Source organism: Beta vulgaris, chromosome 1 (assembly GCF_026745355.1).
Source record: "Beta vulgaris subsp. vulgaris cultivar EL10 chromosome 1, EL10.2, whole genome shotgun sequence".
Classification (NCBI taxonomy): Eukaryota; Viridiplantae; Streptophyta; class Magnoliopsida; order Caryophyllales; family Amaranthaceae; genus Beta; species Beta vulgaris.
Window position 1 is genome coordinate 3,878,462 of NC_079202.1, and position 13,343 is coordinate 3,891,804.

Consider the following 13,343-nt stretch of genomic DNA (forward strand, 5'->3'; position numbering starts at 1 on the left):
ATTGCTAATTATAATAATTTAGCGGATTTTAATGTTAATAATAACGATAAATAAATACGCAAAAAAACACACCATAAATTCATTTTAAAAAACATAGATGAAATTGAACAAAGTACCGTACAATTAATTTTAAATAAAATATTGTAATAATTTAGATCTTCAATCGTCATCGGTAGACGACTGATGATTAATTTGCCAAATTTGTTGAACCAAGTCTCGTTGAAAGGCGTTATGCACATTTCTGTCCCATGATTCAGCTCGTCTTTCCATGTATCATTCCATTCCATGTATATTATGACAAAACCTAAAAATAATCTATCTATCTATACAAATATATTAAAAGGCGTGCGAAAACAAGAAACTATGTCACGTGGCGCTCTCCCTAGGGAGTTTTAGTTCATGTAATCCACATACAATAAAAAAAATTAAGAAATTGCATAGTATAGGGCTTGATCTCGAGACCTCAAATACATATACTAATGTTCTAACCACTAGGCTAAGTTGTATTTAGTGTTATTATCATAAAGTATTATATTAATAAATGAAATTTTTTCTTACCTGGTGCATAGTCCGGACCTAATAACTAATTATAAATTAAACCTAACAGTTACACACAATTCAATTTTGGTATTCTTTTAAAAGCCCAGACTTTTATGCTTTCTCAATTAGTATAAATGGTTACAATCAATACGCATATACCTAATTCTTCACTAATTCCTACACAAAATATGACCCTTCATCAAATTAATCAAATACAACATATTGCCAACACAAAACTAAGCTAAACAAATTCAACAAACTCGATTACCGACATTTACAGGTTTAAGTCAAATAAGTTAACAATTTCAACACAAAACACACACTAAATTAATCAAATTCAACAAAAACACTAAATGCCCTAATTCGTTTAACCCAAATTTAACAAAAACACTAAAAGCCCTAATTATTTTAACCGACATTTGACTTTTAACTGAAAATTAATCAAATTCAACAAAAACACTAAATGTCCTAAACCAAAATTGTTTAGTTCTTCAATTTTCATAAAATTAACACAGACCTTACTTGCCGAGAAGGTGAAGGAGAAGAAGCTTCCAAGGAGAAGGAGAAGAAGCTGCTTTCAAAGAGAAGAACTAGAAGATGCTTTCAGAGAGAAGTAGCAGAGCAAACAAATACAATTTTCAAACGTTTATGAATTCCCTGCGCCTAATTGTAACTCCTTTTTATTTTTATTGGTGAAATTATTAATATGCCTCTAATATGGGCAACTGTCGCCCCATATCAGATATGGGCATATCAGCACTCTCAATGGACATGCTCTAAGTAACACCCACAACATACAACTTTCTCTCTCATCTATACTCATGGATCACAAAACGACCTATGCTACATCCACCGCCGCCACAACCACCAGTCCACCACCCACATCTTTGATTAAAATAGGAAAAAAATAATCAAAACCAACATCCAATCTTTAGCTTAAAAAGGAAAAAAAATCAGCAAGACACGATCTTAACTCTTCTAAGTTCTAACAGTACAGTGTGTCACTCGCACACTGGTCCACCATAGCGCGTATCTCTCTTTTCCTTTTCCTACCTGGCATCGTAAATGCGCTCCCACCTCTGACCTTCCACTCTCTCTCCTCAAAAAATAACACACACATAACCCAAAAAAAAAAAAGAACAATTACAAGAACTTGTTCTCTGGATTTTCTGGCCGATAATCTCACTCCTCTCTTCTGTAATCAGTCATTGAATTGCTAACAGTGATCCAAAATTGGCGAATTATAGATATTGTGAATTCCCAATTACTGTTGAAATTTGAAGCCAATTGCATCGGAAGAGTGCTAAATTAGGGCAAAATTGAACACCAAACTATGTGATTTGAAGTGGAAATTAGGTTTTTTTTCAAATAATTAATGGCGTCATTTCGACGAACTCTCTCACCTGCGCATCAAGATCGATCGTATCAGAATGGATCAACTTCAAGTCCATTCTCTCTCAATTCATCGTCTCATAAACCGTCGAATTCGAGCTTTTTCGTCGAACTCCGGCGATTTTTCGTCGGAATATTTCTTCCGCGGAATTCCCGGCGAATTCAACAGCATTCATGGAAGCGGCATTTCTATCGTTGCTTGTTTTGCTTCTGCATCGGAATTTTGTTAGGTATTTTACCGTTTAATCACATTATTGAAGAAGAAGATGTTATAACTCACGATTTTAGTTTCGAGATCAAACCTCAAGTTGCGAATCTCAAGGCGGAAGTAACTAGAGATGAAGATACCGTCGCAAAATCCAACGATGTTGAAGTTAAGCTTGATGATGTTGTTTTAGCAGAGAATTTTGATTATCAATCTAGGAAATTATTGATTATTGTTACACCAACGTATAATAGAGTACTTCAAGCTTACTATTTGAATAGATTGAGTCAAGTTCTGAAGCTTGTAAATCCGCCAGTTATGTGGATTGTGGTAGAAATGAATTCACAGTCACCGGAAACCGCCGCGATTTTGAGGAACACAGGAGTGATGTATCGCCATTTGGTTTGCCATAAGAACTTGACCAATATTAAAGATAGAGGTGTTGAGCAGAGGAATGCGGCTCTTGAGCATATTGAGCTTCATAAACTTGATGGCATTGTTTACTTTGCTGATGATGATAATATCTATTCTTTAGAACTCTTTGAAAAAATCAGAGATATCAGGTATTCTGTTCAATTTTTTACCACATTTGAAGTTTTTTCTACTTATGTTAGGCTAGTTTAGTTTGCTTGAATTGAAAATTATTTGTTGCATTTTTTTTTCTTTGTTTGGTATGGACTTCTGTTTGGTATGTGTCTTTTTATGTTAATTATTGCTTAGTAGTTAATACTAGTCAAAGAGATGTTCAAGGTTTGAGGAATTAGCTGTTGTCATCACACCAATGTGCCGACGTTGAGATATGGGCTGCTGTTAATACTAGTACTAACTTTAAAAAATTTCCAGTTCTGAGGACTGCTGTTAATCTTTGTTGTGTATTGCTGCAGATTAGTTACTATCAGTTATGCACATCAAAAACGCTTTCTGTGCCTTTTCTCCGTGGATTGAGATTCTCTGGGTCATGGATTTTACGTTTTCATATCATTTGATACGTAGTTTTTGTTATAGCCTTTCCATGATAAGCTATTATCTGCAGTTAATCTGCTCTTGTGATACAGAAACTTTTTACCAGGAAAGCCTCATTCTTGTAGGAGCTTTTACTGCTTTGACACGATGAGGGTTTATCTTGGAATTTCCAGGGTCGACTAGGAAGAAAAAGCTATCCCTAGTTTTGACAAATAATGTGCACCATGTCAAAAATCTCAGTTTTCATTTCCATGGCCGTAATTTGTGGCAGTTTTGTTCATTGCTTTTTTTTTTCTTTTTTTGGTGGAGAGTATTTATTGTCCGTGCTTGTTTGGTTGGATGTAGGAAGTATTTTTTTCCCCTTGAAGTTCCATTTTCTAGGAAGTGGCAAAAGTTGTTTGGTTGATCATGAAAAAGAATTCCACAGAAAGCTCTACTTATCTAAGTCCACCTAGGTAAATAACTTCCTCCGATTTGTTGGAAGTAGAACTTCCTATATCTATGCCAACCAAATAACCTCACTTTATCTCACTTCCTAGGAAGTTCCTCTTTCCATATATTTTATGCCAACCAAACAACCTCTACTTGTTCATGAAATAAAAATGCTTTTTTGACCACTTCATCAGTTATCTGCTTATGTGTTAAGGATCGTGATTTTCTCTGTTCCTAGTCAAATGTAGAATCTTTTGATGGAGCTTTTATTTCCCAATATATTTCCTAAGACATTTCATGCCGTCATGTTCCACAAGCTAGTAATTCGAATTGTAAGGATATTTCTTTTCCATCAAGTGTTGTATCTCTGTTTCACCTGGAGTGTTACTGGTATATATCAGTTCCATCACACTTAGGATACTATCTCTATACCTAAGTCCTTTTCAAAATACTAATTAACTGGTCAATGAAAAGGGATAAAGAAAGAGCAGAGCAACAGATTTCTTCTATAAGTCAGAGTTATCAATATAAGATATTTTCATCCCCATCAGCTGTCATTTGCTGATGATGAACTTTTTGTGTGACTCTTACAGCCGTTTTGGCATATGGCCTGTTGCAATGCTGGCACAAAGCAAAAATAAGGCCATACTGGAAGGTCCAGTATGCAACGGAAGTGAAGTGATTGGATGGCACACAAATGAGAAAAGCAAGAGACTCCGAAGATTTCATGTTGATATGTCTGGATTTGCATTTAATAGCACTATCTTGTGGGATCCAAAGAGGTGGAACCGTCCCTTTTTGAATCCAATACGGCAGTTGAGCACGGTAAAGGAGGGTTTTCAGGTATTTTACTTAATTGATGTGACATGCAAATGCTTGCGCACCAGCTTTATATATATTTTTTTTCACCTTTTGCATATGGCAGCATTACCTTGTTGCTGCTGTTGTTGATAAAATTCATGTTATTTCCAAGTGCGAAAAGAAAAGAAGGAAATTGCAGTTAAATGCAGTTGCTGTATATATACCATGTTTCTCTTGGGTTTTTTTGAACAGGAGACAACATTTATTGAGCAATTGGTTGCAGAAGAAAGTCAAATGGAAGGTATGCCTGATGGCTGTGGGAAAATTATGAACTGGCATCTCCATTTGGATGCTCGTGGGGTTGCATATCCAGGAGGGTGGTTTCTTCAAAGAAACCTAGATGCTATTATGTCCATCGATTAAGGAGAACATCATCTTTGATCTTCAATTAAGGTCTGATATTATATATATTTGTACTTCAAGCATGTGAAATTCTATAATAGGAATATGTTTTGGCTGAAGCGCATATATCCCCCCCAAAATAATGATGTGTATGGTTTGGAAATCTGATGGATCTTTAGGCTTGAGTTTTAAAACATTTGAAGGATCCTATATTGTGCTGACTTAAACTTGGAGATATATCATTATATCATATAGGAGATATCGCATCTTTCTTAGTATCTTACTTCAGATCTCTTATGAATGTGAAATGTTTGGAAACATTGCCCCCCCATGCTCTGCCTTCTTTTTTTACTCTTCCTTCTTTATTCCTCACTGTTTCTCTTGCAGAATTATACAAACAAAAGCTACATGAAATATAGAATTAAGTTCATTTTGCTCATGTAGTCTGCACCAAGAGTTGCCCAGTTCATATACTATGGAATATTTTTGTTTATATCAACAAAAAGAAGGTGGTATATCGAATCAAAGTATTAGTATATTGAGTCACAAAAGAAGTATATATGGTGGTTGTATGTTGATTTTTTCACTACTTTATGGAGTAATTCAATATACTACCTTTTCTTCTTCAGTATTCAATATACTATTTATTATTATTCAATATACTATATTTTTGTTGAATATACCATTAAATTTTGATATGAACACAAAGTGTTCATATTAAATATGAATTGGGAATTTCTGAGTCCCTTGTAGATACTATCTCCCCAATTGTGGGATTCCTCCAGGCTGCCACGAGTAAAGCATGGCAAACACTTTCTCCCATTTCCTCTCCGTTTCTCTCTCTCTCTTGCGGGTTTGCTGGCATGCTTGTTTTTGAGATGCTTAAAGTTTGAAGTAGGTACATTTTGTTATTTACAGTATTGCTATCTTGCATCACTTAAATAAGATGACATGCAGTTAATGACTGCAGATTTTCTTATTCTACAGTCCCAATGGTACTTGCTCTGGAGCTTCAGCGGGCTGCCTCATTGACTTTGCTTGTTCAGCGTTGGTGCTCATTGACATTCACATACTCTCTCGCTCTACATTGAGCTTCAGCAGCATATACATTGAGCTTCGGACAAAGCATCAATATTCATTCACATTCACATACTCTCCCGGCAGTCGGGCTACTCTTTTGCTTTCTGGAAGGGGGAGTTTGTTTAGCTGTAGAAATTTAATTATAATTTTTTGGAATTTAGGAAGAGGTTTGCTATGCATTGTGAATCGAACAGAATATAGAGTGACCTGTAAATTTGTGCCTTTAAAAGTTTTGCCCCAGTAGTGATGAGTTTTCCCTACAAGTATGAAATGAAGAATTATGTTTTATGAGCTTTGTCCAAAAATGCGAGCTTCAATTTTTCTTCCAATTTGTTGTGTTATGAAGGGGTGATAGTATGGGGAAGGAAATTGGATCCCTTTCAATTGCGTCTCATTTCCCTCTCTCATATTTTATTCAAACAAGGGAAATTTAATATTTTATTTCCCTTTCCTTTTCCCCTCCCATCTTTCTATCCAAATCTAATGTTAATGGTTATGGAATTTCATACAAACTTTTACACTAGGCCCTAGGGGAGAAATGATAAACATATATCTGATAGATGTTTGCAAACATCTATCAGGGATAATTTTGTCAATGTATATGGAAATAGGTTGTTAGTCAAACAAAAAAGTGATCTCGAAAATTGCAAACTGTCAGTCAAATAAAAAAGTGATCTCGAAAATCGCGAGTTAAAAAATAGTGTTCATGCTACTACAACTAGTGTTCGTGTAACTACAAATAGTGTTTATGCAACTAAAAAATAGTGTTCATGAAATATAAATAGTGTTTTATTCCTCTTCTATTTCTTGGGACTCACATCACCATCTTTTCAACCTTTTATTATTTTCTGGGACCCACATTACCACCCTTTTCAACCTTTTATTATTTTCTATTCCCTGATAGATGTTTGCAAACATCTATCAGATAGATGTTTATCATTTCTCGGCCCTAGGGTGCATTGGGTTAATTTCTCTTATGACTATTTGATTGCTAGAGAATTACTTCTGTCTTTCTTATTACTTGCATTGTTTCCTTTTGCACAAATACCAAGGTGATGAGAGAGATAAAAAAGAAATTTCATGTGCTAGGATAGAGAAAGAGATAATATATTGCCAAAAGTAGGAATGATGCAAGTAATAGAGAATAATAATAGGAAACAACGTAAGTAATAAAAAATGGAGGAAGTATATGATTAAACTTTAGAGTGATGGCTTTGGAAAACAATATGTTGCATGGTATTTGTGCTAATCTATATGAGGTGATGGTTTCCGTTTCGATAGTTTATCTACTTATAACTTCAATAAGTAATTTTTTTTCAAAAATAATTTATCGAGCACCTTTAATGTTGTAAGTTTTTTCCAAGAGGTCGTTGTTATATGCATTGTTGTAGGTGTGTTTTTATTTTGCCTACGCGGGTTGAGCGCGTATTTGACTAACTCATTATAAAGGTTTTGCACTGAAAATGGTTTCAAGTCGCCAACATGTCTTTAAAGGAAGACTTATAAACCTAATTGGATATTGAGAAATCAAAGGGACAAACTTAAGGACATATCCAATGTAAATTTCTCGGTCCTGACTCCATAGATAATCAATCAACCAAAGATTGAGTTCGAGAGTAAGGGTACGAACACGGTCAGGAAACTACGTTCGCCCATTGATGACCTCTACTTATATTAATATCGATTCATGTTAATTTTTATGCAAAAGAATAACCAAACAATAATTTCAAGCACCCTGAAAATAGCTTAGTCTAGGTCGATTATTGAAACACATAAAATGACTATTTTTGGTGATATGTTATTAAGCAATCAATATTAACAGGTTGTTCAAATTATATGATTAATATTATAATAGTTCCATAGGTCTTGATTAGCAAAAATAACACGTGAGACGATTAAAGCATAAATAGGACAATCATGTAATATGCATATGTACGAAAAAATAGATAAGAAAAGAAGGAAATGTTAGAATGTACAAGAGAACGATTTTTATATTAACGATCTATATTATGAAAGAAATAGTTAGTACGTTCAATATAGAAATAATAGGAGTATACCGTGGCTTGGGTCTCAAAGATTTATAACCTTCGGGACAAGCAATCGTGAAGCCTGAAGATCTGAACATGTATGTCTGAAGTATGTGTTTTGTGTTTGTGTGTTGAGAAGTATGAAAATTTTAGAGAGAATTCGTAAGTGTTCATAAAGTGTCGAAGTGTACAAAGTAAAGTGTTATTTAATTCGAAAAACTGTCGCGTATTTATAGCAAAACATTGAAAAAAGGATAGAAAAGTACATTGTGCGTCATGTAGGGGTGCTCCAGGTGCACGACTCTTTGTAACGCACAGAGCCACGTTTCAGACGCAGATTGGTGCGCTTGTCACAGCTGGACTTGTACGCTGGGCGCACCGCTTTGACAACTTTTTTTAAAAAATGCATTTTAAACGATTTTCTTTTATCTTTTAAATTTGAAAATCCAATTTCACGGGATAAAATCCGATTTTAATTACTTCCTCCGTTTTTTTACTTGCAACACTTTTTTTTCATCAACTCCAATGCAAAATTTGGGTAGAGAGAGGTAGGGAGGAAAAAAAAGAGATGGCCCCATGTGATTGGACTATTGGAGAGAGATAGAGAGAAAGGAAAAGCAAAAGTAGAAAATGTTGCAAGTAATTAATTATTTCCATTTTAGGAAAGTTTTGCAAGTAAAAAAACGGAGGAAGTATTCAAAATATCTTTGAAAATATTTATTTATTAAAATAATTAATTAATTATTATTAAACAATTAATTGGGGCTTTTAAAAGAATTGGTTTCAAAATATTAATATGTGATGAAAATACAATTAATTATCATGAAAAATTAATTGGGTTTTAAAATACGATTTTGGATCATCAAAATAAAGTTTAACACTTATAAAATAGTTTTGGCTCTTCGTATAGCTCTGCCCTTAGGTTGGACCAATTAAGAACGCGATATGTTTCATTATTAGATTAAGGAGACATGATTATGTGTCTACAGAAGCCCCCACTTTAATCTGGGTTCAGGAAATTGAAAGTCAAAGTATGCGGTGTCGGGAAGAAGAATGATTCTAAACGCTATGCAATTTAGAACTGATCTATATACCGTCGATCTTTGCAAAACAAAGTTAGTATGCAGGACAACAACTATAAACAATCTAATTACCTGTAAAATAAGATGTTGGTAGATAGCTGCAACAACTCATATAAAGCACATAATGATGCAAAAATGCATACTTAAACTCTCTAAGGATATATGAGACGCTATGCAAGGATTGGGGTTATGCAAAGCTAAGGAAGATAAAACGCCATGCAAGGCCGGGGTCGTTATGCAATGACAAGAAGGCTGGAATGTAATGCAAATTCAAGGTTATGCAAAATTAGGAGGTATGAAATATAATGCAAGGTCAGGATTTTGCAAGGTTAGGAGATCTTGATAGGTAGAGAGATAGAATGATTAGACATAGATAGATGGATTTTCGAGAACTTTTTTCATAAATAATCGGGGTCCGCAAGTAAGATTTTTGGGAGTTTGATTTGATTTGGAGGAACCACCACTGTAGGCGTGTTTTTATTTCGCCAAAGCGGAATGAGCGCGTATTAGATTTGACTAACCCGCTGCAAAGGTTTTTGTATTGAAAACGTTTTGAAATCGCCAATAATTCTTTAAAGGAAGAATCATAAACCTAATTGGATATTGGGAAAGTGTATGGATAAAATAGAGACTTATTCAATGTAGATTTCCCCGTCTAGACTCCATAGATGGTCAAAATAAACCAAAGATTGAGTTCAGGGGTGAGGGTATAACACAGTTAGGAATTATGTTGCCCATTGCTGGCCTCTACTTAATATCGATTCATGTTAATGTTTATGCAAAAGGATAACCACCTAACGTTTTAAGCACCCCAAAAATAATTAGTCTAGGTTGGTTCAGGAAACACATAAAAAAGACTATTTTTAGTGACAAGTTATTATGCAATCAAATTACAAGGTTCCTAACAGGTTGTCCAAATTATCTGAACTAATTAGAATAGTTCTTTAGGTCTTTGATTAGCAAAACTAACATGTGGATGATAAAAGCAATAAATTAGGACAATCATATAATAGGCATAGAATAATCAGGCTAACATATAATAATGTACGAAAAGAAAGAAAAAAGATTTAGAATATACAGTAGAACGATTCTATATTAAAGATCTACATCAGGAAAGAAACAGTTAGTAAATTCAATATAAAAATAACGATTTTTCATCAGATATCCCTGTGGTTTCTTAATATTCACTTGGTACCCTCGCGTTTTTCAATATTCACCAAGTACCCCTGACGTTTGGAAAAATTCCTGAAATTCCCATGTCGTTAAGTTTTCGTCAACTTCGTTAGGTTTCCGTCCAAATCATTTATATTAACGCAATTAATTCTAATTAACCCTAATTAAACTCTAATTAACCCTAATCAACTCTAATTAAACTTTAACTATCCATAATTAACTTTAAACCTCCACCCACTATCACCCACCACCACCCACCATCCACCATCCACCATCCACCATCCACCACCCTACGTCCCTACCCCCTAAAACCCACCTCCCCAGCCCCCTTCACCACCCACCCACATCCCTTGCTCCCAAAAACTACCCTTACACCACCCCTCCATCCCCATGCGAACACCCCCCCACCCCTCCACCATCTCCTGCGCAAAACTCCACCACCCCCTCTGTAAAACTCCCTGCCGCCCCTCCCTCCCCTTGCGCAAACTCCTTGCCACCCCTCCCTCCCTGTGCGAACGACCCCCACCCCTCCACTAATTCGTGAGACTGTGGATGCCTCTGCAAGAATAACAAACTGGGTCCCATTGTCGTTTCATCATTTAGATACCGATATACAAAGGTAGAACTTGAGGGAGACCAAACAGGAACCACCACACTACTTCAGTATTAACTTTATTTAAATTTTTGATGGATTTCAGTTATGTGGATTAAAATAAATTTCTCTGATCCCCCTTTTAATCAAGTACTAATTGTTTAAAGAAATCCGAGTTTAAGGGTGGGGGTTACTCGCGGGGGGTGGGGGAGGCAAGTGGTGTTGGTGTGGGTGGGGGAGGGGGACTGTGAGCGAGGCTGGTGGTTGTCATAGAGAGTGGGGAAGGGTTTCTAGTGGGGTCGATGGGGGTGGGGAGGTGTGATTTCTAGTTGGGTGGGTGGGGGTCGGGGTGGGGCTGGGGGGTGGGGAGGAGGGAGAAAGTGGTTGTAAACGTATCAAACCTAAGGGGTATTTGGTGAATTAAGAATGAGACGGAAACTTAACGGTAGGGGGATTTCAAGTATTTTTCCAAACCTTAGGGTACCTGGTGAATATTGAAAAACGCGAGGGTACTAGGTGAATATTAAGAAATCTCAGCGGTAAATGCTGAAAAAAACTGTAAAAATAAAGAATTTAGTTAAGGACCCTCAGGATTATACCGTGGCTTGGGTCTACGAGATTGCCAACCTTCGGGACGAGCAATCGTGAAGCATGAAAATCTGAATGTATGAAAGTGTATAGATTAAATATATTTGTGTTTGAAAGTATGAATTTCGTAGGGAGGTTTTGTGTTTTGTATAAAGGTTCATAATATATTTTTCGAGTGTTATATGTAAAATTCCTTTTTTTTTCATTTGTACGAAAATCAATCCTATTTATAGGGAAAACAACACTACGCCTGGCGCGCCAGCTATGTTTTCCGCGGGATGACATGTCAAGCACATGACGCGACATGCCCAGTAAAAAGCGTACACGTGGCACATGTTTTGAAAAAGATAAAAAAGAAACCCAACGTCTCACGAAGATCCCTGTGCTTGGACTCTAAATGAGTCAGAAATTCACGTGTCACCAGGTGGACAGAGCTGTGCATGACGCATAGACATGCACTAGGCGCAAGGCCTGCGCCTGGTGCAGGTTGGGGCGCTAGACACACCAGCCTGAGTCCTTACGTGCCTTTGCCAGCTTTTTAGAAAATGCGTTGTAAAATATTTCTTTTATCCTTTAATTTCGGAAATCTGATTTCAAGGGATAAAATCTGATTTTAACTATATAAAAAATGTGTTTTAAAAATATTTACTTATCAAAATAAATAAATTAATTATTGTTAAACAATTAATTAGGATTTTCAACAAATTGGGCTCAAAATACAATTAATTATCATGAATAATTAATTGGGCTTTAAAATAGGATTTCAACACTTTTCGAAATGATTTTGAATGGGTTTTCAGACTGCTCTGCCCTTGGACCAGTCCAATTAAGACCACGATATTGTTTCATCATCGGATCCTTAAATGGGGAGACACGATTACGTGTCTACAACCCCATTTATGGGAAGCTCCCACTTTGGGTAAGCTTGTCTTGAATTAGGAACTATGAGCCTAGATTAAAATGTACTTAACTGTCTGGAGTATTTAAAATTTTCTCACAGGAGATTCTTCTTTAAGAGTTGATACACGCAAAGTCAGATATCGCCAGAAACTGTGGAATTATCGGAGAGTCCTTTATGGAAAATGAGAGGTTGAATTGAAAAATAAAAAGGGATTAAATTTGTGACTTAAATAAATGTAGGGAAAAGACTTGACAAGGCTAGGTTCAAACGGAAGAGTATGGCCCTGAATTCTAGAAAATCAAATCATTAGACCATGATTAAATTTATTTTATTAGAGCGGTCGGATCTCGAGATGAGGATTCTTATATATTCATACATATCCGACCATTCTTAGTTTTGGATCTTATATTTTTTTTGTACCCTAAAGTTTGCCTAGGCCGTATTTTCGGGATTTCAACCTAGCAGATTTGGACATACCTTGGAGAAGGAGTTAGGGTTGATAAAAGGTTGAAAAGTTGAGGTTTTATGTTTTGATGAAGATTTAATTGATTGGGCTAAGATAGGATCATGGATTTAGATTATATGGGTTAAGGTTTTGATGGATTGAAGGATTTGAACGAAAGATATAACTTGTGTGCGAGTCCCCTAACTTGACTTTTTACTTTTGCCTTCGGCTTTTTTCTTTTTGCACTTTTTTTTTTTTTTACTTTTTGCACATTTTGCTTTTTATTTTTTATTTTTTTCACACTTTGAATTTTTTCACTTTTTTTTGTTTTACCTAACATTGATTTTGTTTTTATGTAGTAAGGCTTGCACACACATTTTTGGTTTATGGCTGGTATTATAAGGTTTGAAAGATATTTTCTGGAGCTTTGATTTTGAATGGATTATTTGGCTAATGGAAATGATGGTTTATGGATGATGGAGGGAAGAGGAGAATAACTCATGATTCAAAGTATGTCCATTTTTTTTCTTTTTTATTAGTCAAATTTATTTAGGTGATTTAGTTTCATAATTGAATTAGAAGCATAAATAAAATGATGGAAGTCCACTAAAAATGAAAGACAAATTTTTATAAAATCGAAACAAATAGAACAAGGTTTACTAGAAACAAAGTCCTAAATTATAGACTCGACGAGAAAGGAAACAAAGAAGTTAGGAGACG

The 13,343-nt window shown here is 35.4% G+C and overlaps 1 protein-coding gene across 3 annotated transcripts; it reads left to right on the forward strand.

Annotated features, from left to right (window-relative positions):
* Positions 1 to 1,505: 1,505 nt before the first annotated feature.
* On the forward strand, positions 1,506 to 6,106 carry LOC104908067 (probable beta-1,4-xylosyltransferase IRX9H). Of its 3 annotated transcripts, none has more exons than XM_048647424.2 (4): positions 1,506 to 2,700; positions 4,126 to 4,375; positions 4,589 to 4,786; positions 5,723 to 6,106. In XM_048647424.2, the coding sequence occupies exons 1-3, from the start codon at positions 1,916 to 1,918 to the stop codon at positions 4,754 to 4,756; spliced, it is 1,203 nt and encodes a 400-aa protein (XP_048503381.1). In that variant the 5' UTR covers positions 1,506 to 1,915; the 3' UTR covers positions 4,757 to 4,786; positions 5,723 to 6,106. The 3 variants fall into 3 exon arrangements, with proteins under 3 accessions (XP_048503381.1, XP_010695433.1, XP_010695432.1); XM_010697131.4 differs by having other exon boundaries at positions 1,507 to 2,700; positions 4,586 to 4,786; positions 5,706 to 6,106; XM_010697130.4 differs by having other exon boundaries at positions 1,509 to 2,700; positions 4,586 to 4,786.
* The last annotated feature ends 7,237 nt before the right edge of the window (positions 6,107 to 13,343 follow it).

Coding starts and splice junctions, on each gene's coding strand:
- LOC104908067 (XM_010697131.4), top strand. CDS start 1,916: ATGGCGTCATTTCGACGAACTCTCTCACCTGCGCATCAAGATCGATCG. Junction 2,701..4,125: donor GAAAAAATCAGAGATATCAG/GTATTCTGTTCA, acceptor TGACTCTTACAG/CCGTTTTGGCATATGGCCTG. Junction 4,376..4,585: donor CGGTAAAGGAGGGTTTTCAG/GTATTTTACTTA, acceptor TTTTTTGAACAG/GAGACAACATTTATTGAGCA.